Raw genomic sequence first — 17,627 nt, forward strand, 5'->3', positions numbered from 1 at the left:
GATGGAATTGATCAATCTTCTCTGAAGACTATTCTAAAGTCTCTTTTTGATGTTAAGAAATTGCAACTGAATACCTACATTTAAATGAGCATGCTTGTCAAATACTTTTCTATTTTACAACAATATACTGTTGTGAATTCTCATTTTCATATCTTGCACAAATTAAGACACCTTTGAGAGCTCAGATGACTGATGTTTACCTTGAGGACCAATTTAAACTACATACAACTATGCTTGAACCAAATATACAGTTGAAAATTTTACTAATAACACTTTTGCATTGTTTTAAATTTATATTTGAGTATTAAATAATTTATTTAATTAAAAGATGTGCATAAGCACTTATAAATGTTAAAAGAAATTGGTACTTATTATGCAGTATTAGTCTATTATGTTTTGTAAATACAGAAATTGTAAATATTTCTCTAAATATGAATAAAAGTATTTTTTGTTTAAAAGCCTAATAATATAATGAAAAATTTGCCATCTACAATAATATATGAGCAGCTTTGTGACATGATACTAAAACAACAATTGATTTTCCATGATAAAAAGGTTTTCCATCCCTAGTATAATCCAATGTATCCAGGCCAGAGCAGATCTCCTTTGATAATTTCTGAATAATCTAGACTTCATTCCTCAGAGTACTAGGTATTTAAATATAGATTTTTCACAGTAACAAGTTGCCTTCTTATTAGCCATTTGACTGTTCATTAAAATTTAATTAAACTTTTAAATATTTCAGATTTATATTGTTTTCATTTGATTATTTAATCATCTATAATACATTTACATCTTTACTCAAAAATATACATTATATATACAAGAATATACAATATTCACATAAATATATACATTTTTTAAAATTAAATTATTAATAGAAATAATAATAAACACATTTGTGCTATTTAAATTTTGATATTGACATTATTTAAAGGAATTAGAACTTATTCATAATTTGTTATAAAAAAATTGCAGATTTTTGACTTCAACTTAGCATTGTGAATTATAGCTCATCTTTATCTAGTCTTCCAATATCTGTAAGGAGATTTTGTACCAGATCATAGAGATTTGAAAAGTACAATTCATCACTTTCTTCTGAACTTTTCTTTTCTTCAAGAGATAATTCTTGATAAGAATTCAATAAATTTTTTAGAATTTCTATATGTTCTTTAAACTGATGTTTACATAAATGAACAATTGTTTCCATTGCATTTAAAACTTTTTCTTGAGTATCATAATCAGGAGATAACAAAAGCTTTGGAATTAAGTCACAAAATCCATGCTGAATTAATCCAATTTGCAAATTAAAGCTAAAAATAAAATAAAAATCGTTAATCAATTATAAATGAATGAAAAGGAATTAGATAGAGTGTTATTTTTCTAACTACATAAATTTGTAAGGAAATCTATGGTTATGAATCAAACTATGTTGTATTATTATAATTTTTTAAAGAATAATACAGATTCAAACCAAGGTATTCTTAATAATTAAAATAGACTGTTTTCAATGTTAAAGATGACTTAAAAGATACACTTTTTGTTTTTACACAAGTTTATTTGCAAGCACTTTCGATAATTCACACATCATCATCTACAGTTCCCTTCTGTTTGCCTGAAAATGATAATATATAAATTATTGAATGTGACTGCAAATAAACTCTTGTGTAAAACAAAAAACGAATTAAAAGTGTGTCTTTTAATTCGTCTTAACACTGATAATTTCTACAATATTCAAAATATGTCAACATTCAACACTCTGAACATAACATATGTTAAGCACAAATATCATATGAAATGCTAACAAAATTTCTGTGTAAAATAAAACATTTTTATTTTCAAAGTAACTGAAAATTATTTTCTTTATAGATCTAACTTTCACATATCACATTTTGGGTGTTTAAACAAATAGTATATTAATTACAACAACACAGAAAGCTAAATTTAATAATATCCTTAATAAGTAGCCAAAATTACTATTCATGACATCTAGTAGAATTACCAATATTTATCTACATAACAAAATTTAATTTATGAAATCCTGTTTCATAAACTAAATTAAATTAATTAGAATTTCATTTCAAGAGTGGCTTAATTAGCCAGGTAGAATATTTATTTATTTTTCATCCTATGGAAAACATCTTTTTTTGTTAAAAATCTTTTTAAACAAAAAAATTTTCTCTAACTTCTTGATAGAAGTTAGAGAAAATTCATTGAAATAGAATAAAATATATTATATAAAGTACTTCACAATATTAAACATTTGAATTATGAAAGCTGCAAAGTTTCAGCTATCATTCAGTCAAAGTTTTGTCCATATAATTAAATGATTCTCAACTCTCAAAAGATAAGATATCATTAACATTTTGCTAATGTAATATAGTATAACCTCCGAATAGCAGACACTGTCAGGACCAAGAAGTTTGTCTGCTATTTGGAGGTTTAGTACATGCCAACAGCCATATTGTATCTTAACTTGGTCATTATAAAGTGAAGAATACAATGGATACCGAAAACATCAAATTTGGTTAGTAATGTGAAAATACCAAAAAGTACACACAGCATATATAATTAAAATATATGCAGTATATTATGATATTTATCTTTTCAGCTGTAAAAATCACATTTTAATTGAATTCTAAATAAACAGATTGTATAGGATATTTTAACATAAAAATTAGGTAAAAATTACAACAAAACGTAAACGTTGATTATACAACAAAATGTAAACATTTATCACATTTAAGTTTTGTCATAACGTATATTACAACAAAACGTAGGAGTTGATATTAATTCATCAAAAATGACCTGAGCAGAAGTAACAAAAAGGAAAAATGAAACTATTATTATGAACTGAAGGGTTTAGGTGACTAGACTTTGAATGTCGAGTTATAAAGGCTAGCACTTCAAGAAGTGGAAATTTTTTGATATTCTTGCACTTATAATATCATTTAAGATATAAGCGACTCATAAAAATCAATATAGGGATTTGTCTGCTGTGTAGTTATCAAGTATGTGTAATATTTCGAACATTTTTGCTTTTTTCAATAAATGATTCATTAAAATTTACTTTAGCCACCACAACACTGTTAAGATCATAAATTATGTCATAAATGCAAGAAAACCAGATATCTTCCTACACTTTGTGATTGGCTAATTGCCTTCATAACACGATCCTTGAACTTTCACCAAATAAACACAGTTGTCTTAACCTTAAAACTGTTTCTTTTTCATTACTACAGTGCTATAGTTCTTGTCAAATGAATTAATATCAGAAAAGTTTATGGTTTTTAGGTACTATAAGCTTAATTCCAACAATAAGACAGAAGTTTAATAACATTAATATGTACAATGATAAATGGTAATTGATGACTTAACCACATTAGTCTTCTCTAACAGATAATGAATATCATTTGGTTTTTACAACCTGCCCTCTTCTCCTGTTCCTATTTTTAGCCAGTCTTTATTCAATGGCTATGGTCAAAATTCTTCTTCTAAAAGAGTATTTGAACTGATTCTTTGTTATAGTTTTAAAATATTTTGTACATAATTAAATATTTCAGAATATTGAAGGTGGGACCTTGTGTTTTTGTATGGTAGTTTATGGACACTGGCATCCATTATTTAGAGGTGAATATAATAGATATCCTATTTGAAGTGTCTTGGGATTGTAAAAAATGTCTATTAAAAAGAGATGTCTGCTATTCAGGAGTGTCCATTAATGGAGATTTCACTGTATAACAATGTACAATAAAATCTGAGTAAAATGGAGTGTGATGGTTATTAGCCAGAATTTTCTATTTTCAGCAGTTCTTATTTTATAAAGGATTATGTTTTTATTAATGCAGAAAAAGAGGAAAGCTAAAAGAATTTAACAATTATTTAAAACTGCTTCTCTTCCAATGTAAGCATTTATTTCAAAGACATGTTGAAAACACCAAAGATATTATTATGTGGTGAACAAAGGAAAACAACTGCTTAAAAGCTCAATACAACTGAAATATGTTTTCATTATGATTTAGAATTTAGCTGCTATTGAACTAAAATATTCCACTTTGCTCAAGTTGCTAAAAAGATTTCCATTTCTAAATTAGATAGGCTTCTGGTTTGTATGAAGGTTATTTGAAAATTAACCTCTGATATGCTGTAAAAAAACAAGAATAAAGACAAACTACATTTATTATATACAAAAAGTACATACATATCTTAGCAACATAAGTTTCACCAGAATTCAGGCATTTGTCATAACATGACACCATTTTCTGTATCTCCTCATCAAAGTAGTTTGCTACCTGGAAGTTCAGCCTTACACAAATGCCATGAATCAGTTTCTCACTGGATTCAAATTGCTGTATCACCAACCACACTTTCATTTTTGGGAACAAATGAAGTTACTCATTGTGAGGTTGGGACTATAGGTGGGATGATCAAACAACTCCTATTGAAACTGTTGAAGCAATGCCTGCGAGTGTGCATAATGGACAAGAACAATGTCCCAGGACATGCATTAGCACTTGTTATGAATCACTCTTCAAAGTTTTTTTTTAAAGTTTTACAGCACACCTGTGAAGTAATAGTAATCCCAGGCACTATAAAATCTGTCAGCAACACTCCCTTACAGTCCCAAAAAATTGTAGCCATCATCTCTTTGCTTTATAACAATTGCTTGAATTTCTTGAAAGGGTGATTCAGAACAAGAGTTAAGGCATGTCCTTGGGCATGGTTAGTGTCCATGACAATACACACCCACAATTTCAATGAGAGTTGTTTGATCATCTGCCTATAACCCCAACTCACACTGAGTGACTTTCATTTGTTCCCAAAAATAAAAGTGTGGTTGGGAATGCAGCAATTTGAATCCAATGAGGAACTGATTCATGGCATTCTTGGATGGATGAATTTCTAAATGACAAACTTCTTTGATAAGGGGATACAAAAAATGGTGCCACATTACAACAAATGCCTAAATTTCAGCAGAACTTATGTCGAGAAGTAGTGATGTACATACATTTTGTGTACAATAAATATAGTTTGTTTTTATTCTTGTATTTTTCACTGCCTATTGGAGGTTAATTTCCAAATAAACCTTGTAATACTATTTGACATAGAAAACTGTTTTATTACAAATTTATTTAGGCAGGTTTTCATTTTGTATCAATATAAAGATTTTTAAATTAATTTTCTATTATTTATATGTGAATAACATGTCTTCAACAAGTTTATTTTGAATTATATAACAAAACATATTTTAAAAATTTACTTACTTATTATATTGTTGAAGTTTTTCTTTTTGTTGCTTGTCATTTGAAGCATATTGTTTTGCTTGTTGCTAAGATATTAAAATAATAATATGTAATATAACCATAATCTTCAAAAAAGTACATTTATGGAACTCTCTTTAGCATGATGCAGTTTCACTACTTATCTTAAAACAGCTACATATTATATATTACTACTAATGATTATTATACAGAAGTTTGAATAATATTTTAGCATTTGAGAATCAAGTTTATTTAAAAACTTTCAGTACTTTAACATTTTAAAATTAACAATATGAAAATAATAATCAACAAGATTTTAAAATATGTTTTTTAAGTTAACTATTATTAAGGTTATCAATTACTTTTAAAATTCGTACATATATTTATTTATAATAATGGTTGGTAATTATGATGATAATCGCAGTTATCTGTTGATACTAATTCATGACCTTATTTGGTTAAATAAGACTTATTAATGTAATTAATTGCTACTAATCAATTTCAGTTAACATTTTGAATAATCATTTTTAATTAAATTTATCTATTTTTAATTATAAATAATCTCATAATTATTTTTCTACTTTAGCAAATCTGCACCAATGCATCTATTTAAATTATAAATTAAAAGTTAAATAATTTACCTGTTCAATAACAAGATCATGCAACAGAGTTACAGCTTTTAACTGCAGTTTGGGTGAATGTAGTTTAGTTTGTTTGAAAAGTTCAGCAAGTGCAATTAAACCACCACTATCTGCAAAATGCTGCTGAGCAAGAGGAAACTGTCTTAATAAACAGGAAAGTGCATATAATACCCTTGACTGAACTTCATCAGTGACATCATAAATAAGAATTCTAAGTAACTGTTGCAGTATATTTGTCTCATATACAGCAATTTGAACAGGTGGATTCCTAAAAATATATTATTTTTCAAAAAAAATTATTATATTTTTAAATTAGTCTTATTTTCAAAATATATCCACAAGTTTCCAGGGAAGGTTCACTACTATGCAAGAACTATAGAACTGCAAAACTATAGAATTGAGAATATAATTTATTTTGAAATAATTAATAGAAATTCATTCGAAATGCCCACTTTGTTAGTAATTGTAAGGATTTTTATTTATTAAATTATAAAGAAAGTATTTTCAATCATTTTTACACAAGTTTAAATTTTTTGTCACTGAATTAAAGGTTTGTTAATAGTTTGTCATTGGTTTCTGTAATTGTGTAAGAGGATAACTTTAAATTTTTTCTAACATAAAGAAACTTTGTCAAAATTTTGTGAGGAGATTTTTTGGTGTTACTTCCTTTTTGTTTAATAGTGAGGTTGAGGCCGAAGTTTTCAACATGAAAACGTGTACGTCAGACGTTCAGCACTGCTTTCCTGTAAGCCCAGAAGTTTGACAATGGAATTTGGAATGTCGAGCATGATTCTACTGACTATCCAAACACCATTGTCAAACTTCTAGGCTTACAGGAAAGCAGCGCTGAACGTCTGACGTACACGTTTTCATGTTGAAAACTTCGGCCTCAACCTCGTTAATAATTTTATAAAAGTAATCTATGATACTGATTCTTTTTTAAGGTATTTATTTTTATTAAAAAGGCTAAATTGTTTATCTCACAATGTTGGCTTTATGGTAATGTGGTTTTTTTTAATGCTTTTCTTTTAAGTTCATACTGAAAAGTTGTTAGCAATTATATGTTAATTGTGTTTAGGGGCATGGTTTGCATGTTATTTAACCAGCAGTTAGCTTTGATTATTTGGGAGACTATCCAATTTGTGGATAAAAGACTAATCTGATTATTTTTCATTTCTAGGTAAGATATAGTCTAGTTTTCTTGTAATTTTTTTTTTCTTATAATTCTCCTACTTTTGGTTTAAGATTGAATTTACCTTTTGGATTTACTATTGTGTTTTAGTTATAAGTTGTGTATATTTGTTTTGTATTAATGGATATGTTGTATGATCTTGTATAATTTTTGTATGTTTTCTCCCCACATCATGATTGTTCCAGTACGCTTAAATAAAATAAAATAAATTAAGTCTAATGTAAAATTTTTGGATTTTTGCAGTTTCTTCTACAAACTTGTATTTTCTAATTTATTTTCAGACAGACAATTGTTTTCACTAATTAGTACTACAAAATCATGGAATAATGACATGATAGAATAACATTTAGAATATCCAGCTATATTTGAATATCTTATTAAAATAGGAGTCTTGACTCATGATTATTTTTCAAATGGTAAAATAGGTAAAATTTAATGAATTGTCACAAAACATTTGTGTCCTTAAGACATATGTAGAGACATCACAAGTATCTGCAAGTAATCATTCTGTGTGGACTTGAATGTCAGATGATGGTAAAGTTATTTATCTAGCTGGATGTACAGTACACACATGGCTGGTTACCCATTCTCTTCTTAAATTTTCATCACATGAAAATGAATGTAACAGTTGAATACATGGATGATCTCAATGCATAATGTTTTTGTATACATCACAAACAGCTTCAAGCCACTTAAAAAGAACTCTCTGGCTATTATGGCAACCAACTACTGCACAACATCTACCTGAACTGCACGTTGTATGTTTTATAAGGCGTGTTGCCAATGAAAAACTAAAAATTGAATTAATCACTAATAACTAGCAATATCTTAATGCCAGCCAAGACATATGCCGTTGTGTGGCAAAATTCAAAAAAACATTCTGCAAACTTGTGGATACAGAATATATGGCTGAATAATGAACAAAGTTTATATTATTTAGTAAATTTTATTTAAATTATTAAAATTTGTTTATAATTTTGTATTCAATTACCAAACTTAAAAATATTTTTTCACTTTTTATTAGCAGATTTTATTTGAATTTTGAATTGATGTTTTTATTTGACTTAAAATAATGCTAATGCATTAAAAATATCAGGTAACCAAAAAAGTTCTGTCGTTTTTTGTGAAACTACAAAGTTTAAACAATGTTACACACAATACACAATAGATGGCATTAAAATTCCAGCAATATGTTAATCAAGATTTAATGCTGACTCATCTTATATAAAGAGAAGTAGAAAGGTTATCTCTTAATATTATAAAAATTGACCTGAAGATGAGTACTCCAAACTCTACAATTCATGCTTGTATGTTGTATGAGTTTAAACTTGGAACAAATGCTGTGCAAACGGCTCAAGAAATATGTCAGGCTTTCGGACAAGGTTTTGTCAGCACTCGCACCACCCAAAGATGGTTTAGAAAATTTTCTTCCGGCGATGAGTCGCTTAAAGATATGCCACGAGAAGGGCAGCCATATGTCATTAATGATAATGAATTACAGGCTGCAATCAAGAAGATTCTGCTCAAACTTGTCAGATGTTAGCACAAAGGTTCTCCGTAAACGATGAAACTGTCCATTTATATTTGCATAGTCTTGGGAAAGTTTACAAGCTCAGCAAATGGATACCTCATCAATTGACACCTGCCAATATTGTGCTTATGGTGGACTGCAAATGGAATTGTTCACTAAGAACTTATACCATCTGGCCAGACTATTACTGCTAACGTCTACAGTGACCAACTCTGTCGAGTTCACCAATCACTTTTGAAAAAACAGCCAGCTTTAGTGAACCGTAAAAGCATTCTTTTCGTGATAATGCTATAGGCCTCAAGTCGTGTGTGTGACCTCTGACACAATTCAGACCCTTGGATGGGAACCTCTTTTGCACTCTCCTTATTCCCCTGACATTAGCCCTTCTGACTATCACCTATTTTTAAGCCTAAATAATCATCTGCGAAATTGACAGTTCAGAAATAGAGAGGCTATGGAAACGGAGTTAGAGAAGTTTTTCAACTCTAAAGATCATGACTTTTATAAAAATAGAATTTATAAGCTTGTTTCCCATTGGGAAAAGGTTATTAAATGTGAGTGGTTATTTTAATGAATAAATTGTGTTATTTCCTATACATTTTTATGTTTGTTTTCTTTCAACAAAAAACAACAGAACTTTTTTGGTTACCTGATAATTTGAATTCAAATTTAAAATATTATTATTATGTTGGGTTAAGTGAGATATAGTTGGTTAACACTGGTGGCTGTGTACTATGCCTGACCAAAGTCAAGGCATAGTAACCAAAAACAGAAATTAAAGAAGTGTATCAGTGTGTGTGTCTGTATTCAGGAATTTTCTCACAATATGACATGTATTCAATATAGTGGCCTTCTGTAGTGTGATGTATGTGTTTCTATTCAATTCTAATGTGCCCAGGCTTTTGTGTAGTGTGTGTGGTATGACACCTATAGAGGAGAGAACAACAGGTACAATAAGCACCCTATCCATCCTCCACAGATGCCTTATTTCCTGGGCGAGTTCTGTGTACTTGCTAATTTTTTCAGTGCATGCGTTTTGTATATTGTGAGTGTTTGGAATGGATATGTCTATAATGTATGTGATTTTATTGTGTTTGTCAATGAGTGTGATGTCTGGTCTGTTGTGGTAAATTGTTTTATCTGTGATTATGGCTCTGTCGTAGTACATTTTGTGCGTGTTGTTTTCCAATACTGTCTGTGGAATGTATTTGTAGTATGGTTCATAGATGTCTACTAATTTGTGTTTCTTTGCAAGCTCTTGGTGTATTATATTTGCTACTTGATTATGTCTGTGTAAATAATCTGTCTGTGCCAAGAGCTTGCAACCAGAGGTGATGTGTTGTATAGTTTCTGACATGATGTGACATTTTCTGCATGTGTCATTTGTGAGTGTTGCATCTTTGAGTATGTGTTTTCTGTAGTTTTTAGTATTTATGACCTGATCCTGTATGGCGATCATAAATCCTTCCGTCTCCTCAAAGAGGCATCCCCATGCTAACCAGCTGTTTGACGCAGTTTTGTCAACAAAATTCTGGCCCAGATCATAAGGATGCCTGCCATGGAGTGCCTTTCGAACCCATGACTGCTTAATGGTGTCTATGCTTTTTATATGTTGTGTTGCGTCCATATGATGTGAGTGTAAGTTTAATGGTGTGTTATTTGAGTCTGCTAGAGTTACTGCTTTATGTAATTGTGATGTTTCTTGTTTTTTGTAGAAAAACTCTCACAGTGACTGTATTTGTTTGTAGTGAAGATTAACTATGTCAATCAGGCCACGTCCGCCATCTTTACGTGGAAGGGTTAATCTTTCTGTGGCAGATTTAGGATGATGTTGTTTATGCTTAGTAAGTGTTGTTCTTTTTTTCCTTTGGAGTTGCTCAAGATCTGGGTGAGTCCAATGTATAACTCCAAAAGAATATGTGAGTTGTTATTATTATTTATTAAATTATTGAATTTATTTTTAAACTTGCAATTTCTGTTCTAATCAGTAATCATTTATAACAATTAAAGTGAATCTTATAAAATTTCAAATCTATATTTAAAATTAATTCACTTGATGAGAAAAGTAATTTAAAATTGTAAACTATAAAGGAAATATGTTATACTATTGTTTAAAAAATTTATTTTTAAGCAGGAATGAAAACTAAATGCCTAAAATGCAGATGCTATGATAGCTGTAAGAAATAATACTCAGACATTTTGTCCATTTAATATCCATATCCAAAGACAATTTTGTCTTCTGTATTTTTTCTATTTAGGTTCATTAATATATGGTCAATTATCTATAAATAAGTATTACATAATAGCGATTTAATATTTCAAAGACATAATAATGAATTCAGATACAGAAGTTAAAAAATTTTGTCAAAAGAAAAAGTGATGGATTATTGAAAATCAACATTTCTATGAATTCATATATAGATAAAAAATCCACTTCATAGATTTCAAATATAAGAATGGAATAAACTAAGAAAGTGAATACAAAGAGAATAATTTTGGAAATAATGAAAAATGTAATGTCACAGAGTAAGTTTTTTGATTGTTAAATTTTTGTATAATCAGTTCTCAAAGACCAAAATGCTCATTGAGTGAAGAAATCAACCAAAATGCATTCTGACTTCTCAGATCCAGTCACAACACAAATTTTGTGTTATGGCTGGATCTGAGCAAACAAAACTTGAAATTCCTTTTTAATGATATTATTTGTAAATACAGGATGGTCTAATATGATATAAATTCTAATATATATTATATTAAAGAAAGAAATTTTTTTAATTTTAAAAATTTTGATCCAAAGTTTTAAATCTCTTTTAATTTCTAATTATAAATGAATAAGATTGTTTTCAAAAATAAAGTTTAAGTTTTAAAACATAACAATACTATAAAGACTAAACTAATGGGCCAAATAATTCTATCTAATATGATAATTTAAACAACAAGAATATATATTTCTATGAACATTTTTATGATTGAATACAACAAAAACTGATTTGGACAATTTTGATTTGGAAAATACTATAATATATTAATAAAAAATATAAACTATAACTAACCCTTGCATTGCTGATCCTATGGTAAATGCTACATATGATCGCAATTTGCTGTTAGTAGAATTAAGATCTGGTAATATTAACTGTAGTCCTTTGAATTTCACAAACATTTGAGCTGCATCATACTAAAATATCATAATACATATTATTAAATATATATATAATGATTCAAGAAAAAATAAATGAAAAATATATACCTGATGTACTAAATATTCAACGTCTTTTAAAATAGTTATTTTCCTTTCATTATTAACTTTAGGATATTCTTTCATCAATTCCATCAACATTTCTGAATCAGTTTTAATAGCAAGATTAACTTTAGCAAATTCTTTTTTTAATTCTTCTATATTACGAAATTTGGCACGAATTTTTTCCACATTCTGTGTTTTAGCATCCTAAAAATTTTACAGAATACAACAATTTTTTGATTTCTTTTTATTTTATATAAAAAAATAAAATAAATCAAAAATTATGTGTAAGGATATTTTAAACTTATTAAATTAGTAAGCCAGAACTAATGTATACCACACCTTCCTTATAGTTTGGAACATTCAAGAATGTTTCAAACTTCGAATTAGCTAACATTCAATTTTATATAAGCTTAAGCTGATGCAGGTCCCTAAATGTTGCTGAAAACATTTGTTTATTAAACAGTCACTGCTAGAAAATGTGAAGAAGGTGTGATTTTTCTGTTCAGGATATTTTAATTAAAAGTGAATATACTGTATAATACCTCTTCAGAAGTCTCTTTATAGTCTGATTTTAAGGATTTCAACATTTGTTTTAATTCTTCTAATTGTTTACTTTGTAAAACTGCAGCTAGTTTCTCATCTTTAACTTTGTAGTATGCAAATTTATTATTATTATTTTCACCATTGACAGAATCTTTATCATTTAATAGTTTTGCTTCCTTTTCACCTGTTTGTAAGTTAATTCGAACATGAAGACCAGATGGTATTGTTTGACCTTTAACATATATAAAATATAGTTTTTTTTAAGTTAGTATAATATACCAAAACTATTGTATTAAAGTCTAAAAATTACCTGGTTTAATTTTCTGCCAATTTTTAGATGGCATAAACGGTGTGTCATCTTCATTTTCTAAATCATCATCAGCAGTTTCTTCAATTAACTCTTCCTTAACATCTTTATCTTTTACTATACTTAATGCACCATCTCTTTCAGTTTTTATTACCAAAGCAATTTGTAAGAGAAAAATCAATACTGACCACCTAATCATAATTTTATTTTACCTGAATATATATAAATATAAAATACATATTTAACTAACAGTACAATAAATTAAAATAAAGTAATCTAACCTAAGTATTAATTACTAGTAAATAATTTTAAAGAATAAATAAAATAATTAAGTATTCAATTAGTGATATTCATTTTCAATGCCTGCTATTTGAGATGGATTGCAGGTTGCAGGAGCAACAGTTCCAGTAGTGTCTTCCAAAGGCCTCAATCTACAGCAATTAAATTCAGCTTGTCTTGCTAGAACAGTGGTTCTTAACCTTTTAGTGATGACGGACCATTTATTAAAATTTTTCTCTTGCCATGGACCACTAGCTGTTTGGCAGTAATATAAGTTCTTATAAGGTTGTTCTATAAATTAAACATGTATAAAATTATTCGAAACCAAGAGTATTATATTATTTGCAAAAATGTTACATTATATTATATTATTTTAGTGCAATTTTTGTGACTGCATAGTGTTTACCAACTGCTGGATTCTTTGTTCAGTGCTACTCAAAGCCAAATGCATGTCAGCACTGGCTTCCAATCGATTTCGATGTTTACTTTTAATTATCAAAAGCACTGAGAATCCTTGCTTGCATAAATATGTGGTCGAAAATAAAGTTAAATACCGTAAAGCAATTTCTCGAATTTTAGAGAAAGCAATAGCTTTATGGCTCCAAAAATCTTCAAGATTAATTCCTGTCTCGAAAGTATCCTTGCAGTTACTATCGTGTTACATTTCAATTAAGTCTTCTTGTATTTTATCCAGCACCTCAGAAATGTTGACTATGAAAGGATTGTGGATCAGTTTCCGAATAATGCCTTCCAGGAGGTCTTTTAAAGGAAACTGGTTCCTATTCAGGTGTTACAAACATGGAGAAAACCCAGAGAACTCCATGTGCCAGTGCAATGCAGTGGGAACCCGCAACCAAACTCTGTGTTTAGCGACAGAACCACTCGGCCACTGGTGGGCATCTCAGCACACTGACTGTCAATAATTGGGTTCAATGTATCAAATGCAGAAAAATTCTCTCTTAACTTAGCTGATCAATAGGTCGATTTTAGCAATAAATGTACTGATTTTATCTTCAAATGCAAATATATTGCTAGTGCCTTCCAATTTCATATTTCCTGACCGTTGCAGTTGAAGGTTCAATTTATTTAGTTTGTGCAAAAAAAAGCCACTAAATAAGCAAAATGTATTTGAAATTTGAACTGACAAAACTCTTCGTCATTTATTTAATAATTTTAGGATGACTTCACGGACCACTTCAGGTGCTTTCAGGGACCACCAGTGGTCCATGGACCACCGGTTAAGAACCACTGTGCTAGAATCTCAAGACAGTTTCCGGATATCCACCTATCTGGTTCTTGGTTTTCTGAATGATCTGGGTCCATTAGAATAAGAGAAAAAAAACTCTCTTTACAAGTCTTTCCTGTGACATTCTATTTATATGTTCAAACCTACATAATTGTAATCTCTGAATGTCTCAAAGCAGTAGCTCAATATTGAGACTTTTTCAGATTCTACTGTTAAAACTTTGTCAAGCCTCTTAAAGCTGGTTACAAAATATGACTATTATCAACACTTTGTCATACTCAAAAACATGCCAACAAGATTTGTTGATGATTTAAATGTTTACAAGATGCACTGGACTATGGCTTACAAGTTGTTCTGAATTTGCATAAGAGCATGCATTTCTGCCAAGAGTGATGAGAATGCAATCTAACAGGCAATTCCAATCTCAACATTGATTGATTTGACAATGCAACAATAAGCAAAAAATCTGACAGCATAGATTTTCTGCAACATGGTTGAGACTTAACCAAGCTCACTAATGAGTTGCAAGTGTGTTCATATGAGGCAAATCCACACGTATTGTGATTTCAAGCAACAAAACATTAGCAATAACTGTGTTGTGTAAACCAGCCTTTAACACCAGCAGCTGGTTTGAGAAATCTTGTCTCTGCTGTCAATATTTGAGATTGCACCTGTTTGGCCATTACCTAACATTCATATCCATAGGTGAGGATTGGGACATAAATTGAGAAGATGGATAGCTTTGCCTTCCTCCCTAATTCTTTCTTTAGCACTCTGATCAATTTAGTTTACTAATTGATTGAGTATCTCATCATACTCAACAACTTAATATGTTTATTTCTACACCCTGCTTTCCATTACTTGTGAATGCAATTCCTAAATACAACTTCTCTGCCTGCTTCCGTGTAGCTTCATTTAACTGAAGAGTGCATTGAACAGGATTTTTTGAGAGTAACAACACTTCGGTCTTTAGCACACAAGCACCCTTATTTTCATCCCAGCATCAGCTGAGATGGAAAGCTTTATCCGGAATATTGTGTCATTATTAAAATAGAAAATTTATTCAGTAATTTGTAATCATTTAAATTTGGAAAATGAGCACCTGTATGGCTTTAAATATAGTAATGATAACTTATAAGAACACATTAAAAATGAGAATTTATACTCATTTTGGTACAATTACGCCTCTGAATGAGATGGCTGAGATCTTACTTATAGGAGCAAAAAAGTCAAAGGAATCATACCTGTAGATAGTGGTGTACTCAAGATTTGATCCTGGAGAGCCAAACTGAACAGATAAAATTTTTAATGCAAACTCAATAAAATTTCCACCTTATGTGACTGCTAATTCATAAGTAACTAGAAATAGAAAACATGACACAATATAAATTAAAAAATAAATTTTAATTAGGAAAATATTTTTGGAAAATATACTAGTGTTTCTTTTCCTTTTACTTTGGAGGGGCCAGGGTCCCTTGGCCCACCCCCTGGATGTGCTACTGCCTCTAGATGTAACCCTTTGCAAATTCAATCTACTTCAGGACACAAGCAATTGGGAACTGTATTGTTCCACTACAGTTATTGTATCGTATCTTATCGTATCGTAGTGTATCGTAGCTATATCACACTTAGCTATTTAGCCCACACGATTATGCTGGCTTTGAGTAGCCCACTTGACTAATCGTGGAGTACTTGATGTTATATAGTTTTAGATGTAGAGGGCTCACCTCATGGGGTGCTGAGGTATGAGCAACAAATGTGTAGTCATGCACTTTAATGCACGACTACACTATTTATTGTTTGCACCTCAGCACCCGTGCACTACACGGAGCATGGAGAATAGGCAGTAATTCTGATACGCAGTAAAAACTGACCTTTGGAGGCAAATATCTCGTTAAGGTCGCATGTACAGGTATGATTCCTTGACTTTTTTTGATCCCCTGTACCTCAAAGGTACAGGGGATCTACAATTCTTGGGTGGATGGGAATCATCTCACATCTTACCTTATTCCTGTTAAATGTCATAAATTATTAGCAATATGTATTAATTGATAATTTATATAATTTTCACTTAAACAGTCTGCAAAAATACATTATTATTTAATAATTTTAATACTTGAAAAGTTCATTTAAAAATCTGCTAATGCAATCTTTAATTAAATATATACGTACATGAAAATATTTATAAGATAAACTATGAGGTAAAGACATTACAAATATTTATGTTAAATTTTTGTACACTTAAAATTCTTACTTAGAAAATATAATCTGCAACAAAACTTTACTGTTTATTGTTTACATAGAACATCATTTGAGACACGTTGCTTTCCTGAGACGATTATTTCCCCTCTAGCGGTGAAAAATGTAAATACTTAAAAATATGACTGTTTAAATAAAAAATCATAATTAAATATATTGAGCACGTATTAAACATATATATTTGGTAAAATATATTTTAATTAATATAAATTTACAACATATAAAAATTTATATTAAAATATGTTTTATATCTATACTAATCTATACTAATATATAAAGAGGTAACTAAGTTTGGTTGTAACAGGTAATCTCCGAAACTACTCATCCGATTTCAAAAATTCTTTCACCAATATTTAGAATGGACCTTCAGGGTGGACATAGGCTATATATTATTCCGTTAAACATTCATATAAATTAAAAGATAACATCTAGGATTAAGGCTTTTATGTCCAACAGATGGCGCTAACTCCGACGACCTAAGTTTGCTTTTCTATGAAGCATTATGCTTTTCTGTGAGGATGGACTAAAGCAGATCATTTTCTATCTATCTATATAAATAAAATATAACGTTTGTTTGTTTCTACCGATTCCTTTGAAATTTTGACACAACGTTGCATTCGAATTCGCACGTGTTTTTATATAATATACATGTCGAAATTCCCCATACTGGGGGAGATGGACAGGATTAAGGCTTACTGTGAAGAACTTGACTTTTATTATACTATTTTACATGCAGTTTTTTGCGTTTTTGATTGCGTTTTAATAGGTTACGTCAACAGAATATACACTAAAAAGGGATTTTTCGATATTTCCTTGCGAGGGAGAGGGACAGGATTAAGGCTTACTGTGAAGAACTCTGCTTTTATTATACTATTTTAGACGCGTTTTTGATTGCGTTTTAATAGGGTACGTCAAGAGAATGTACTGTACACTAAGAAAAGATTTTTTTAAATTCACCCCACGGGGGAAACGTTATACATTTATAATAGATACATTTTGAGCCACAACAACGCGTGGCCAGGTCAGCTAGTATTAAATATATGTGTTACACTTTTTTTTTTAAAATTATTTCTAACCTAGTCCATCCGGAGAAGACTAAAGGAGCTTTTTCCGTGCCCATCATGGGT

General features: G+C 29.7%; 1 protein-coding gene across 1 annotated transcript; it reads right to left on the bottom strand.

Annotated features, from left to right (window-relative positions):
- Positions 1–752: 752 nt before the first annotated feature.
- Sil1 (Sil1 nucleotide exchange factor) lies at positions 753–16,585 on the bottom strand. The gene is made up of 8 exons (XM_067273385.1): positions 16,496–16,585; positions 12,720–12,928; positions 12,409–12,641; positions 11,873–12,070; positions 11,679–11,800; positions 5,903–6,170; positions 5,265–5,329; positions 753–1,313 (listed from the first exon to the last, which is right to left on the bottom strand). Exons 2-8 carry the CDS (start codon positions 12,913–12,915, stop codon positions 1,007–1,009), a joined length of 1,389 nt encoding a protein of 462 aa, XP_067129486.1. The 5' UTR covers positions 12,916–12,928; positions 16,496–16,585; the 3' UTR covers positions 753–1,006.
- Between the last annotated feature and the right edge of the window lie 1,042 nt (positions 16,586–17,627).

This window comes from Centruroides vittatus, unplaced genomic scaffold, assembly GCF_030686945.1.
Source record: "Centruroides vittatus isolate TY-2023 unplaced genomic scaffold, ASM3068694v2 contig_474, whole genome shotgun sequence".
Classification (NCBI taxonomy): domain Eukaryota; kingdom Metazoa; phylum Arthropoda; class Arachnida; order Scorpiones; family Buthidae; genus Centruroides; species Centruroides vittatus.

Coding starts and splice junctions, on each gene's coding strand:
- Sil1 (XM_067273385.1), bottom strand. CDS start 12,915: ATGATTAGGTGGTCAGTATTGATTTTTCTCTTACAAATTGCTTTGGTA. Junction 12,642..12,719: donor TTGGCAGAAAATTAAACCAG/GTAATTTTTAGA, acceptor TATATGTTAAAG/GTCAAACAATACCATCTGGT. Junction 5,330..5,902: donor ATGATCTTGTTATTGAACAG/GTAAATTATTTA, acceptor TTAATATCTTAG/CAACAAGCAAAACAATATGC.